The sequence below is a fragment of the Lepidochelys kempii genome, chromosome 19 (genome assembly GCF_965140265.1).
Source record: "Lepidochelys kempii isolate rLepKem1 chromosome 19, rLepKem1.hap2, whole genome shotgun sequence".
NCBI classification, from domain to species: Eukaryota; Metazoa; Chordata; order Testudines; family Cheloniidae; genus Lepidochelys; species Lepidochelys kempii.
In genome coordinates this window covers 12,539,193-12,552,650 of record NC_133274.1, presented here as the reverse complement: position 1 = coordinate 12,552,650, position 13,458 = coordinate 12,539,193, and the positions used below count along the sequence as shown (strand labels likewise).

Genomic DNA, 13,458 nt, shown 5'->3' with positions numbered 1-13,458 from the left:
ACCAGTGGCGCTGGAACATTTTTAACAGTGGGGGTGCTGAAAGCCAGCCCTCTTACCTCTCTCTGTGCCCCTCCCCCTCCTCCCCGGAACTGGGGCCAGGAGCAGGGCCATGACTCCTGGAGAAGGGGACCCAGACAGGGGTAAGGGGGCTGAGGCTGGGGCTGGCAGCTGGGACCCCGGAAGCAGGGCCAGCAGCTGGGACCCCGGGCTGGGAGCCCACGTGCGGGGCCAGGAGCCGAGCCCCACCTAAAACCTGGGGGTGCTGCAGCAACCCCCCACCCCTAGTTCCCACGCCTATGGCTCAAATAGGGCAATGAACACTTGGTACTTTGTCCAAGCTAATACTAATTTATTACAGTTCACCCAGCTAGACCCAAGACATCAGAAATTTTCAGATTTAAGGATCATAGTCTGTATGTTTAGATATCCTCTAATCCCTGTTTTGCCTCTCATTCAAAAAGGTATTAAATGCTTTTTGTCTTTGTCTATCAAATAAAAAATGAAGAAATACTGTATGTATTTGACCAATACAAATAGCAGACCAACAGAAAAATGCAAGAAAACTGCCAACACAATTTTACTGGCAATCAAGTGCACAAACTTGTTGATACCAAAGTTTACTTAATTTTCACACTGTTACATATTAATCCAAGGTATGACGTTTCTCTAAAAACATTACTCCTACACATCAGTAAGTGCCTAGTATTGACCTGGCATCCTTTTGACACAATCTCATCTAGCACCACTGCCTTGAGACTGCTTGTACTGTAGAAATGACAAACACTGGAGAAGTTGTATGTGGTAGTTGTGAGATAGCAAACAGAGTCAGACTTAGTAGAAGGAAATGTAAACCACACGGGTTGAGAAGCCATCACAACTGTACCTGGCTCCTTTTGCACTGGTTCCAGAAAATTGGGCTCTAGTTCTAGATCTTTCATCGTCATCACTTTCTCTTCCTCCTCATCTTCGTCTACTGGGCTTATCTCAATATTTTCATGGACATGTATGACTAAAAAAATTATGCATTCATTAAAATGCCACCTAAGACTTCATGGAAAAGGAGAAGTTACCAAGAGCAAACTTGCAAGAACCACCTCTCTTCAGGAACCTTGTCTGAATATCAGCACACAAAATTATGCTACTAATTTTATGATGCTTTGGGATAAGAGGACAGGGGAGAAAGAGAACAAAATTCATAGTTTCCTTTGGCAGCTTATAATTACTTATCTGATGTATAAAATACTAATTGCTTTGATTACTAGGTTATACTAATAAATGTATTTCTGTACCCAGCATAGTATTGGCTATAGAGGCACAGCTTGTTATGAATAATAATGAAGAACCACATAAAATGAGAGTGGTCAGGCTGAGAAAGGAAACAATTAACTGCCAGGTGTGCACTGATTCAGTGCCTGGGAGGCAATATGTTCACAAAGGTCCATCTCAACAGAGCTGGGTGGAGAAATCGTTACAATTGGGCAATGACAATGTACATGGTTTGGAGGTGGAGTAAGCCACTACTCTGACCCACAGAGCTGTATGTGATAGGACCAAAGAGTGGAGGGAACGGGTACCTTGCAAACAAAGACTGGGTGATGGGAGAACAAAGTGATGATTTCCCTACAAAGGGAAGGAGCAGCTCTGCTGACACACAGAATTGTGGACCATGTGATCCGGATACAGCTGGCAGGCTGAAAGTGCAAGGCTCTGAGAAACTGGTTTTTGCCTGCCACACAGCAAAAGGTAATATTTGGATATTCTGTAATTTAAGCACAGAGCTAGTTTACTAGTTTATCAACCTTTTCCAAAGTATCCAAGTAGGTGATATTTCTAGTTATTTTACATTTTATTTTATTACATTATGTTAGACTCCAACTTCTGTAATCTGCCTTTATTTAAGACAAATAAAGGTTTATTTGAAGCGATGGAGTGGCTTGGAAAGAGCAACTGACTCCAGGGGAGGCTGAATCAGTAGTGAATAGCAGTCAAGTGCAATGGGATGAAAAAAGGAGGTTGTAATCTAACTCCTCAAACTGTGCAGCATGACAGCTGCCACAGGTCAGGGAGAGCACAACTTGAACAATTCTAGGCTTTGTATACTGCTAGTAGGATTCATGACACGTATGCCTATGAAATTGACAATACCGTGGCACTTCCAGCAAGGTATACCACCTTTGGAGGTTGCCACCTGTATGTATCAGTGCATGTATCAATGGAACTGCTGAACCACTGCTGTAAAATATTTTATATGTCTCCCCACCCCACTAAAGTGGTCTTGCTCATAACTACCTTTGATGTTGTAGCATTATGATCAAAGGTACTTGCCACATTTACTCTGTTTTTAATTGAGTTAGTAGCACAGCAAAAATTCTAGCCATATTCTATAGTATTTCAGCACCTTCAACACTGGCAATCCATAACGCTGCTCATTTATAACAAATAAGCTGTGTAAAAGCAGATGTAAGTACTGTAGGAGGTGATGTTAGCACGACTGATATGAGAAGTCATCACAGCTGTACCTGGCTGTTTTTGGAATGGTTCCATTAATTTTGATTCTGGAACAGTAACCTTAAACACCTCCACTTTCTCCTCTTCCTCTTCTTCTGCTATTGGTTTCATCTCAATATTTTCAAAAGTATGTTTGGCTAGAAGAAGTTACGAATGCATTAATATACCAAATGGAAGACTGCAGGGAAGTAACAGTCACTAATGGTGCAGTTAAGGTCAATGGGGACTCATCTCTTAAGGACAGCATATGTCTAACATTTGAAAAAACAGCCAACACACTAAAATTGCCTGTTTTAAGCTGCTCTAGGAGTTAGGTCTTTGGTATAATCCTGCATTGCAATTGCATACCAAAGTTGTCACCATCACTCCAGTCCTATCAACATAATGTATTATAATGAAGAATTTGGGTGGGAGAGAAAAGGTGTGAAGGAGGTTCTTGGTAGCAAGGGAATGTTGGTGAGGCTTCTAGAAAGAAACTGACTGCTCTGCTTTCAAGCAACCTGTTGATACCCACCCACTTTGCAATGTTATTGTATCAGAAATTGCTGCTCAATTATGGGATTTTGATGAGATGAAGGTGCTGCTATGAGAAAGAAAAGAAAAACAGGAGCTCAAGAAGAACACCACAAACAGTAATAATCCAACTTCATCTGTATAAAAAAGTTCTGAGTTATAGAGCCTCTGAGCCAGGGCCAGATGGACTTGAGACCCTGCCCCTCCCTAAGTTCATAGATCTAGAGAACAATCAGAATTGTGTCCTGGTGTCTTAAGTTGGTAGTGCTTTGCAGTGCCTTGTGAGAGGCCTGGGTTGATTTCAGTATCAATCTCTGATACTGTAAAGCCAGCAGGAGCTGGCAACACTTGCATAGGCAGATGTCACTCTGGTGTGGAAGAAGATGGGAATGACTGGCCTGTATCAGTCTTCATTTTAGGAAAGGTATTGATGGGCCTGTGTATATCTTTTTGGACAGAAACATTATGGCTACAAAACAAGGTTTCTATAGTGAATTGTGGTGGGGTGGCAGAATGGGACTCTGCTCAAACACAGATATGGAGGATGCTGGCTGGATAGAATTATGTGCCAGTAAGCATTCATCACGAGTTTCCTTTCATTATTAGAGAAGTAGCGAACAGAGCAGATCTTTGATAACACCACTGGTATAATACACACATTTGTCCTAACAATATACAAAATTTATACACATCTCAGCTTCTTTGCCAAGAAGTCAACAAGATACAGTTGTAACAAATAATAAACATGTCCTAGGAAATCTAGGCTCAGATGGCTCCCCAAAAATGTCATGAACTGCAAAACATATTTAACAAGACTTAAAAAAAAAAAAAAAAAAAAAAAAAAAAGGGAGCAACCTCTAAGATGAAATCCAAAAAGAGTTTTGAAGTGGATGTTTTAAGATCACAAAAACAATATTCCACAATTTTTAATCTAGCATTTATAAAAGTACAGAAATTTAAAATATAGTCTTATTTGAAATGTAATTACATCTTTAAAATCTCTCCATCTGAGCACAGAGTTTCTGTCTAAAAGTCTGCCGGATTTATGGCTGGATTTACAACTATCCGTAACCCACTTACCCCCTCTTTTTGTCCTATCACTGCAGAGATGTTAACGGGCCACTCTACCTTGAATGATCCCTTAGAAAACAATATGTTCCACCTTGCATTTAGCTGTGATGCTCAGAGTACTTTTCCCAGACCTGAAGAAAAGCACTGTGTGGCTCAAAAGCTTGTCTCTCTCACCAACAGAAGTTGGTCAAATAAAAGATATTACCTCACCCACCTTGTCTTTCTAATCTCCTGGGACTGACACAGCCACAACTACACTGCATACATGTCTAAAAAGTGTAATCAAGCAATTCTATTCCAACAACTCTCCACACTTAAGGACATAAACCCATCCCAGCCTGTTGGCTGCCTGACTATAAAGACACATCTTGCAAAGAAATAAAGAAAAAAAGGCCAAAATTTGTGAAACATTTCAGAGCGGTCAAGAACAAGCATAAAAAAGGAAAGGATAGAAAAGGCACTGCAGAGAGTCATAGCCACCACAGCTATACCTGGCTTCTCTCGGAACTGTTCCACAGGTTTTGATTCTGGAATCTCAACCATCACCACATCCTCCTGCTTCTCCTCCAATATAGGTCTGACCTCAATTTTTTGAGACGTATGTTTAGCTGAAGAAATTGTGTACATGTTAACAAGCTACTCATGTAGCATATGGAGAAGGCTGCAGACTTCAATTCGGATAGAAGAATTAATTTGTTCTTTTTATTTTCCAAGTTCTGATATTAAAGCACAAGATTAGTAAAAGTAGAACTTTCCCTTCTCCTATGGTACTTACTAGCAGTACAAAACAAGTACCACCACTTGGATCCCAGATGTAGTATGGGGATCCAAAGCTAGATCTGTGTTAGTAGTTTTCAAAAACTACATCAAAGTTAAAATGTACTATTTTTCTTTTAGCTTTGGGTGGCAACAGGACAAGCAGGTACAGACTTTTTACTGAAGTGTTTTATGGCATCTTTTCAAGACTTGAGTTATTATATTCAAAACTAAGAAAAGAGTCTTGGGGAGAATGAGTGCTGCTTCAGCATATAATAATTCATATTCAGATTAAAAAGAAATCTGTTTCAACGGACTTTAGGAACAGGGTCAGTCTTCAGGACAATTTAAATTCACAACAACATTCTTTTTTGCTTGTCTTATTTGATAGTTCTATGAAGTGTCACCTCACTGTCATTTATGAGCTTATAACAAACCCATTTATTTCCCTCAAAACAATTTTTCTGCCCACAAATTTTGAATCAGAATTGATTTAATAATTAAAATTAACAAAATGCACTTCCTTACAACTGAGTGTCTAGAAATACATTCCAGGCACTGTCTCAGTTTCAGGCTCTTTACATCAGCTTTCTTCTTTATCTAAAATAAATTATTATTAATAATAATAATAAATAATAATAATAATAATAATTTTAAAAGTTATGAAGCCTAAGCCTACAGGGTGATTTTCAATAGAAAAATATGGGGTGGATTTCATGTATGGAAACCTTACAGTAAGGTAATGAAACTTCACTCACCTCCATCAAGGCTTCTAGATGCCCGTTTACTTGCTGTTCGTTCAAACTGTGGAGCAGGTCTGTCAATCAATGCACTAGCTTGTCTTGTCTGGGCCTGCGTCCGTCCACTATAACGAAATTTAGAGCCCAGTGCCAGGAACTTGCTTTTGGGAAGTGCTTCAGGGGAAGTTAGCCTGAAAGGTACACATGTATTTTAGTTTTATATCTCCAAATCACTCATACTATATAGAAAAAAATTAAAAAGAGATGGGGGGGCCTCACAACAGAAAAACTGAATATTTTTCTAAATGATCTCTTCACATAATGTACTCCTGGGGGAGGATTCTGCATGACTACATGCCTGCAGAAAACGCCCCCCATCCCCACAGAATTCCTGTGCTTCTCTGCAGAAAACAGCAGGGAAGGAAAGGGAAGCTGGGGCACAGGGGGAACCATGAGTGCAGTTTGGGGCAGGCGGGATTGCACCCCCACAGAATCGAGAGATGGGGGGGGGCACACGGGGTTACATGCCACTGACCCACCCCATATCTGCAAGCACAGATCTGCCCAGCTCAAGGAGGCTGCATGTCTACTCCCCAGACTCTGCAGCTGAATGCTGCCTCCTGGGTCCTAGTGCCTGTCGTCCTCCCGTTCTGTGTGCTGGGAGCCTTCCTGTTTTCTGTGGGGGGGGTAGAAGGCAGTGTGGAAGGAAGGTGTGTGGAATAGGGCAGGGGGAGGGGGATGGAGAAGAAAAGGGGATAGGGGAATCATGGGAGGAAGCGGGAGCCTGGCATGCAGCATCCCCTCGGCAGCAGCTCAGGCTCCCCCGTTAAGATGACCCATCGAACCCTCACCCTGACCCCTCTGATGAGCCCTGTACACCCAGAGTCCACTTCATTAATCCCCAATCAGCTGCACCTGGACCCCCACCCCATCAAGCTCCACTCCCCAGCACCCGGACCCCCCACCTGCAAGGTTTCTATATTAACCAAAAATATAACATTTAGGTTTCTCTTCAAGAAAAAGCTTTAGGGAGTAAGGAGTGGGCCTTAGATTATTAACATGGGAGAGTCTAACATATATTTACTATCCAGCAACCATTTTTCAGACCAAAAGACTTGCATGAAGCATCTCATGTTATTTCTTTAGCACAACGGTTCATCGGAAGTTATATTCATTTACAAAAAGGAACTATTATCAAGAATTTTTTCTTGACCTTTCTCATATAGTACCTGCACCTCAAAATCCCACAGCTGAGAGGCACTTTCTGATACAACACCACTGCAAAGTGGATACCAAAACAAGGTGGATGACAGCACAGCAACCAGCATCTTTCTACAAACCTTGACATCCTTAGCTCTCATGGAACTCTGTCACTGGTTTTCTTAATGTCAGCCTCTATTTCACTCAATCTCTTATTAAAAAGAAACCATTTAGGGGTAAAGATGGAACAATACCCAACAGAGATACCGGGTAAAGTAACCAATATCGGAGTTAGATATTTGGCAAACACTTCTTTATTCTCATTCTCTTATGGCATTTAGATACAGATGTTATACTTTCAGTGCCTTATTTCAAAACCTCTGTATTTTGATGGATTTCCTAGGTTATGTTCTCAATGGTTAAACATTCATTTGCTAGCTTGATTTATTTTAGGAATCCTAAAATAAAACTCAGTCACCATACACACTTTTTACTCTTTACAAACCTTATTACCTTAAATCACTATGGAGAAGAGTCAGACATATCTATCAGCAAAGGAATTACAAAAATTGAGACTTAAAATTAGTATCACTATTAAATATAGTGGGTTTTTAAAAAACAGATTTTTTTTTACAATTTTAAGCAAGGCATACCTGAAAAAAGTGTGATGTTCAACACAGACTTTCCACAGTTTCTTAGCTGCCCGATAACTAGGTAGTTTGAATCCAATGGTACTTTCATATTGTTCATGCTATGGAAAATTGCAAAGTGGATTATTTTATTACAGCTACAGGTGATGTATACAAAAGAAAATCACTACATGGAACATACCCACGTAAAACCCAGGCAAGCAACTCCCAAATTCCCCTCACAGAACTTCTTTGGCATTCTTCCACTAGAGAGATGAGGGTTTGGCTCACAAACCCTGTAGATATACGATGATACCCAGGCATCTGCAAGAAGGTATAGGCCCTTCTATATGGAGCCTGTATTTCTCTGCAGCAGTTCTGGGATCCCTTTTAAAAGGGATTTTCCACCACACAAATGAAAACGTGGACTGCTTTCATTCATGCAGGATCCAACAAGGTGGGGGTAAAACAATGCAGCAGAGGCCACTCCATTCCCCTTTTCATGTGGGAAGGAGATCCACGTACAAGTCAAAACAGCATGATCCAGCCCCTCACATACCATGTTGCTACATACTTTGACAATTGATAAAAGTACAACATTACGAATGGTCATCTAAGGTCTTATGAAATGAACAGCTACTTGCTTTCCACAGCAACTAAAAAAAAATCTCTCTTTTCCACACAATCTTTTGTTCTCCTCATTAAAAGTATGTTTCCAAGTACTATCTGAAAGATCAAGCATTTTGCTTCATTTTGGTTATGGTAAAATATTTTGTTTATATTTGTATTTCTGCAACAAAGATCTGTTATGTGCTTGACTTGTTCCAATGAGAATATGTTCAACAGCAGAATACCATAGTCTACAAGTAGGTGGAGCTAACTACTGTGTAATTTATCATTCAAATGCAATGTTATAGGCTGAGACAGATATTTTAGTTTTATATTATAAATTGAATCTACTACAAAGCCAAATAAGACAGGAAGTAAGTTATAATTTAAAATGAAAAACCAATTGTACTACTGCAATTATAGAAACAACTTTAAATCTCCACAGCACTTTTCTGTTCTTTATGCAAACAAGACTAAACTGGACACTAATTAGAAAATGTTTTGTTACAATACAGGACAAAAATAGAAGATAAACTGGCAATGTACCTCCCCTGGCCGGATCTTAATGAAGAAGCTGCTGCGTTTGTAGGAAATCTTCAGCACTTTGGGCCAAGGAAAGCGGTTGATTCTCAGTTTATCTTTATAGACAAGAAGGCCACTGGAACAGACTCCCAGAATGATGTCAACTCCCTCCAAGTCCTAAGAAAGTTAATACATATTTATACCTGCACCAGTGTTGGAATTACAAATTCTAACAACTGATCACCCAACATTTTGTCTATACACTCCTTTTGTCTTTTCCTAAATAGCTACTGAATTCATTTGTCCTGCATGCCTGAACAGCTTCCAACTTCCCACCTGCCAAGGGCCAATTTTACTTTCCTTCAGATCTCTCCTTAAAACCTCCTCTCTTCTATTGATGTCTTCTCCAACCCCATCTGCTCAAAGTTTGTGTCTGATCTTTTAGAGTTTACACTGTATTTATAAGAATTCTGAGAGTGGATTATTTTTCAGGATCAAACATTAGTTTAAATTCTTCAGACTAGGGGCTTGTCTACATTGGTAGGTTTATATCTACCTAATATACAGAGAAGCAAATCAGGAAGTGTAACTTCCTTTTTATAAAGCTTGCAGTAATGCTTACAACATATCTATTATATGCTTGCATTTCTGCAAGGGTGGCTGGCTGCCTGACTGCCTACATCTTTGATCAGGGCTCTTGAAATAAGGAACCTGTGAGCCCCAACCTACTCCAACAACAACAAAATCTCTTACCTTGGCTTGGTGAAGGTCAACTCCATACATAGATAGCTTTTTTGCATTCTCAAGAAATTCAAGGTCTGCTTGTGCTGGAGTCATGGATCTAAAAAAGGTTATGTAGAAAAACAAAAGACAATGAACTTACTATTATCTATAATAATGATTAGTGTAAAAGCAATAGACAGTGATCTTTTATTTAGCAAAAGAATTGCTGAGCCTTGGTTTGCTGAATTCCTTTTCTGAATGCAGAATGTTATGTTTACAAAAGATACTGCTTCGTATTTATTCTACGACAATTCCTCAACACCTTATGCCTCTGAAGTACCTAGGGTGACCATACATCCCATTTTGGCCGGGACAGTCCCCTTCTTAAACCCTCTCCTGGGCACCCTAATTTTTTTGGAAAAACTGGGCGTTTGTCCCAGTTGTCCAGTTTTGCCAAAAGAGTGGGGGCATGCCCCCCTAGTGGGGCATGGAGGAATGTTGGGGGCAGGGAGTGAAGCAAGTGGCTTGTGCCAGCCCGGCACACAAGCGTGGGTTCGGGTGAGCCCCACACAATGTCCCATTTTCTCTTTGGGAAATGTGGTCACCCTAGTAAACAAAGACTGGAAAAAAAAAAGCATCACTGTACGAATCATGGCACTGATTCTCTAAACAGCCAACTTCATTTGCAAAAAAGGTGAACAAATTAAATCTACTGAAGGCAAACAGTGAACTGCGGTACCCACTCAATACTTTTCAGAATCCAGCTATTGTTCGGAGAATTAAATGCCAGGGCAGTTGAAATCACTTAATTAGGAGACTCCTACTAGGAGCAGCCTAGATGAATGAGACATTTTCTGGAAATAGATAGTGCCTGTCCATAGGAGAGGCAATACAATGCAACTCTGGATAAGAGAAACATCCTGATAATGGGGATATTTTCAGTGTTATTGAAATGTCTCTGTTAATAGGGTTCTATTTGCAAGTTGTGTCCAAATGCTATATTGGGACAGTACCCATTTATATACATTTAGTTTTGTTTGTTGCTTTGATATCTTACTTACAAAACACTTTAAATTTTATGTAAACTGTAAATCCTAGTGTTATGTCTTATGCAGGCATGATACAGCACAGACCAATAAACAGACGGGAATAAAAAGGATTAATATTACAACAATAACCTATTTTAAGTGGAACAACAAGGTCAACATTCATCTCCTAAACACAAACCCTCTATAGTTCAAATAAAATGACAATAGCACTAAGAACATTTTATGTGGAAATTCTTTACCTAAAAACATCTGATGTTTAAAGTTCTCAGAACAACATTCAATATTAATGAACTCATCTATATAAGAGGGAGACTCTGTCACGCTACAAATTTAGATATAGCCATGCTATTCAGGTCAACTTTTAATATTTTTGTTTTACACAAAATACTTCATGTTCACTGGCTCTTTTAAGAGAATAAAATAGCCAAAAAAATAATTCAGCGATGTTAGTTTCCTGTTCTATCACAAATAGTACTTTATAACCTGAAGTCAAAAGAAGATACAGAGCAACGGACAAGCTTATCTTCCTCACTTCCTCTCCCCGTCAGTACAAATAGAGAGATATCAATTTAAAATATTGATCTGACCATGTGAGTTTGAGGTGTTCATTATAGCTTTGGTATCACCCTTGGACTAAAGTCCACTATTACAGGTTATGCTTATGTTATTAGTTTGCATTTGTCGTGGAAAGGGCTTCACCTTTGCTTTTAGTTTTCTATCAGCATTACTGTGGCTCAACTGTCAGCTTTGGGGTGGTCAAGAGAGACTGCAGGTTCAAGTCCCACACAAGGGCTTGGACTCGTTCTTCGTGTTTTATAGGGTTTTCTTTCTTCCCTTAAAACTACTGACACTTGCACCCCTCTTTCAGGTTATTGTACAATACCTATATACCAAGGTGGTAGGCTCCTTAAAGAGTGCGAAGAGAGGTAGGTAATAAATACACAATTCAGTGTGGTCTCTGCAGTTGAACAAGTCAGTACATTAGCATAAATATGCACAATATAAGATAAAAAAATTTTTTTCAAAAAGTTTTAATTTAGTTATTATGCTCTTCTAACCGGATACAAGAGCTGCTCAAGAGAGACCCACCAGTATGAAAAGGTAGTCACAGAGGGATAAAGAAACCTTTCACAAATATTAGGTTATAGGAAACCTTCATTCCCTTTAATATCATCATCCAACAAAGTTGAAAGTGCAGCTACATACCTCGTAATAAATTTGAAAAATTGCTATACTCTGAAAGACACAAAACGGTGGACAAACGGACAAAAATGGGAGTCTGTGGAGGGGAGAAGGGGAAGGAAGCAGTAAAGGCTACAGTTTGTAAGTAAATAGTCTCAAGGAGCAATTACTATTACATGACCAACTCTGGACTTTCTCAGTATCGGATTCCTTCAGAGCACTAGCAGGATAGTTTATGCAAAGCACGTGGGTTATAAATTCTGGAAGGACTTTCTGTAACTGTTTGGAGTTTATTTATTTATTTAAAGCAGATGGATTTTATTTGTCAACTGAACACTCATCTATGAAACTAACTCTCTCTCTCTCTGTTTGAGGCTCACAAAAGGTATTGATGGCCCTGAAGAGAAAAATAAAAGAACTCAGAATCTGGGAAAATACTAAATGGCTATTATTCTAATTACTCCAGACAAGCTCCCTCAATACCACCACTCACCTGTATGTTTTATGTAGTTCCATGACTTTTTCTTCAAGTTCCTTTGTCTGGTTTGGGGCCAGTTTAAACTCACTGACATAATCTGCGCTATGTAACTCCGGGTCATAATCTCCCAATTCAGACTGGACTGTGTAAGAACTCAGCAGGGCCAGTGTTGCAAAGGAACAAGGCAGACGCCCTGTAACAATGTCATGTCTAAGCTGAAGACACAAATAATACCTACAGGGAAGAAACAGAAGATGTGATTTTAACTGAGAGTGCAATAGAACAGTGGTTCTCAACCAGGGGTCTGGGGCAGGTTTCAGGGGGTCCGCCAAGCAGGGACAGCGTTAGACTCGCTGGGGCCCAGGGCAGACACCCAAAGCGCCATCACATGGGGCTGAAGCCCAGGGCCCTGAGCCCCGCCACACAGGGCTGAAGATGAAGCCTGAGCAATGTAGCTTCGTGGGCACCCTGTGGCCCCAGGCAATTGTGCTGCTTGCCACCCCGTAATGCCAACCCCGGCTTTTATATGCAGAAAACCAGTTGTGGCACAGGTGGGCCATGGAGATTTTATAGCATATTGGGGTGGGCCTTGTTAGGGGGCTTATTCCTTCACCCACTTACTTCCCTGGTCCTTGTCGCATGAACAGAGAACAACAATACCCGAAGTCCAAAGGTGCAAACAATTTGATGTTTATTGGGGTGAACTTCCAGCAAGCATGATTCCAGTTTCCTTCCTTAGTGTCCCCCTTCCCAGCTCTGACACCACAGAGCCTTACCTGTGTCCCTGTTCCCATTTAGCTAAATCTGATTCCAATTTCCCCACCCCCATTCCCTGTTCCCATTTTCACCCCCTCCCCGCACTTCCTGATTGACTGCAGACTATATAGTAAAACTTGAGTTCTGCTTAGCTATATCTTAACCAATCATTTTACTGAAATTTAACTAAACAATCCTAACATATTGTAACATGATTATTTAACCAATTATATCCCACCACCTTAATTAGTTTACATCCAGCAAAATTAATTATACAGCAGACAGAAACAATCACAGAACCAGACAGAGATTATGCAGACAAACAATAGGGAAATGGGGACTACAGTAATAGAACAACAAAGAAATGAGGATTTCACATCCCAGCTATTGATAAGTGAGTTCTTGCCAGACAGGATGCTATCGAACTAAGTTTCCTTTTACATTTTCTAGGCACTTCCCTTTCTCTGGAGGCAATGGGCATTATCAGGACAGGATTGTATTCCTAACAGCCCAATAGCACCTTATTTCAATGGGACTAGTTTGGAATGTGAGGATGTGACCGGTCGCTTCCCAGCTTATGGCTGCCTCTGCTGCTTAGCCAAAAGGCCTGAGCCTAAGCACAGGGCCTCAAACTGTCACAGTAAGAGAAGGCTCTTACATCGGCAGACAGTGATTTTGATTCTTTCTTTTATACCTCTATAATTAGCTATGTGATAATAATA

General features: G+C 40.3%; 1 protein-coding gene across 42 annotated transcripts in view; it reads right to left on the bottom strand.

The window, feature by feature from the left end:
* EPB41 (erythrocyte membrane protein band 4.1) overlaps positions 1 to 13,458 on the bottom strand; it is a 187,742-nt gene that overhangs the window by 51,871 nt on the left and 122,413 nt on the right. For 25 of the 42 annotated variants that reach the window (XM_073317288.1, XM_073317254.1, XM_073317261.1 and 22 more), the window contains 8 exons: positions 11,996 to 12,214; positions 9,302 to 9,389; positions 8,573 to 8,725; positions 7,442 to 7,539; positions 5,607 to 5,779; positions 4,584 to 4,700; positions 2,520 to 2,645; positions 884 to 1,009 (listed from right to left, as the gene is read on the bottom strand). In XM_073317288.1, the coding sequence (XP_073173389.1) occupies positions 884 to 1,009; positions 2,520 to 2,645; positions 4,584 to 4,700; positions 5,607 to 5,779; positions 7,442 to 7,539; positions 8,573 to 8,725; positions 9,302 to 9,389; positions 11,996 to 12,214 (1,100 nt within the window). The remainder of the gene's footprint in view (positions 1 to 883; positions 1,010 to 2,519; positions 2,646 to 4,583; positions 4,701 to 5,606; positions 5,780 to 7,441; positions 7,540 to 8,572; positions 8,726 to 9,301; positions 9,390 to 11,995; positions 12,215 to 13,458) is intronic. The other 17 variants (XM_073317278.1, XM_073317283.1, XM_073317285.1 and 14 more) reach the window with 4 other exon arrangements.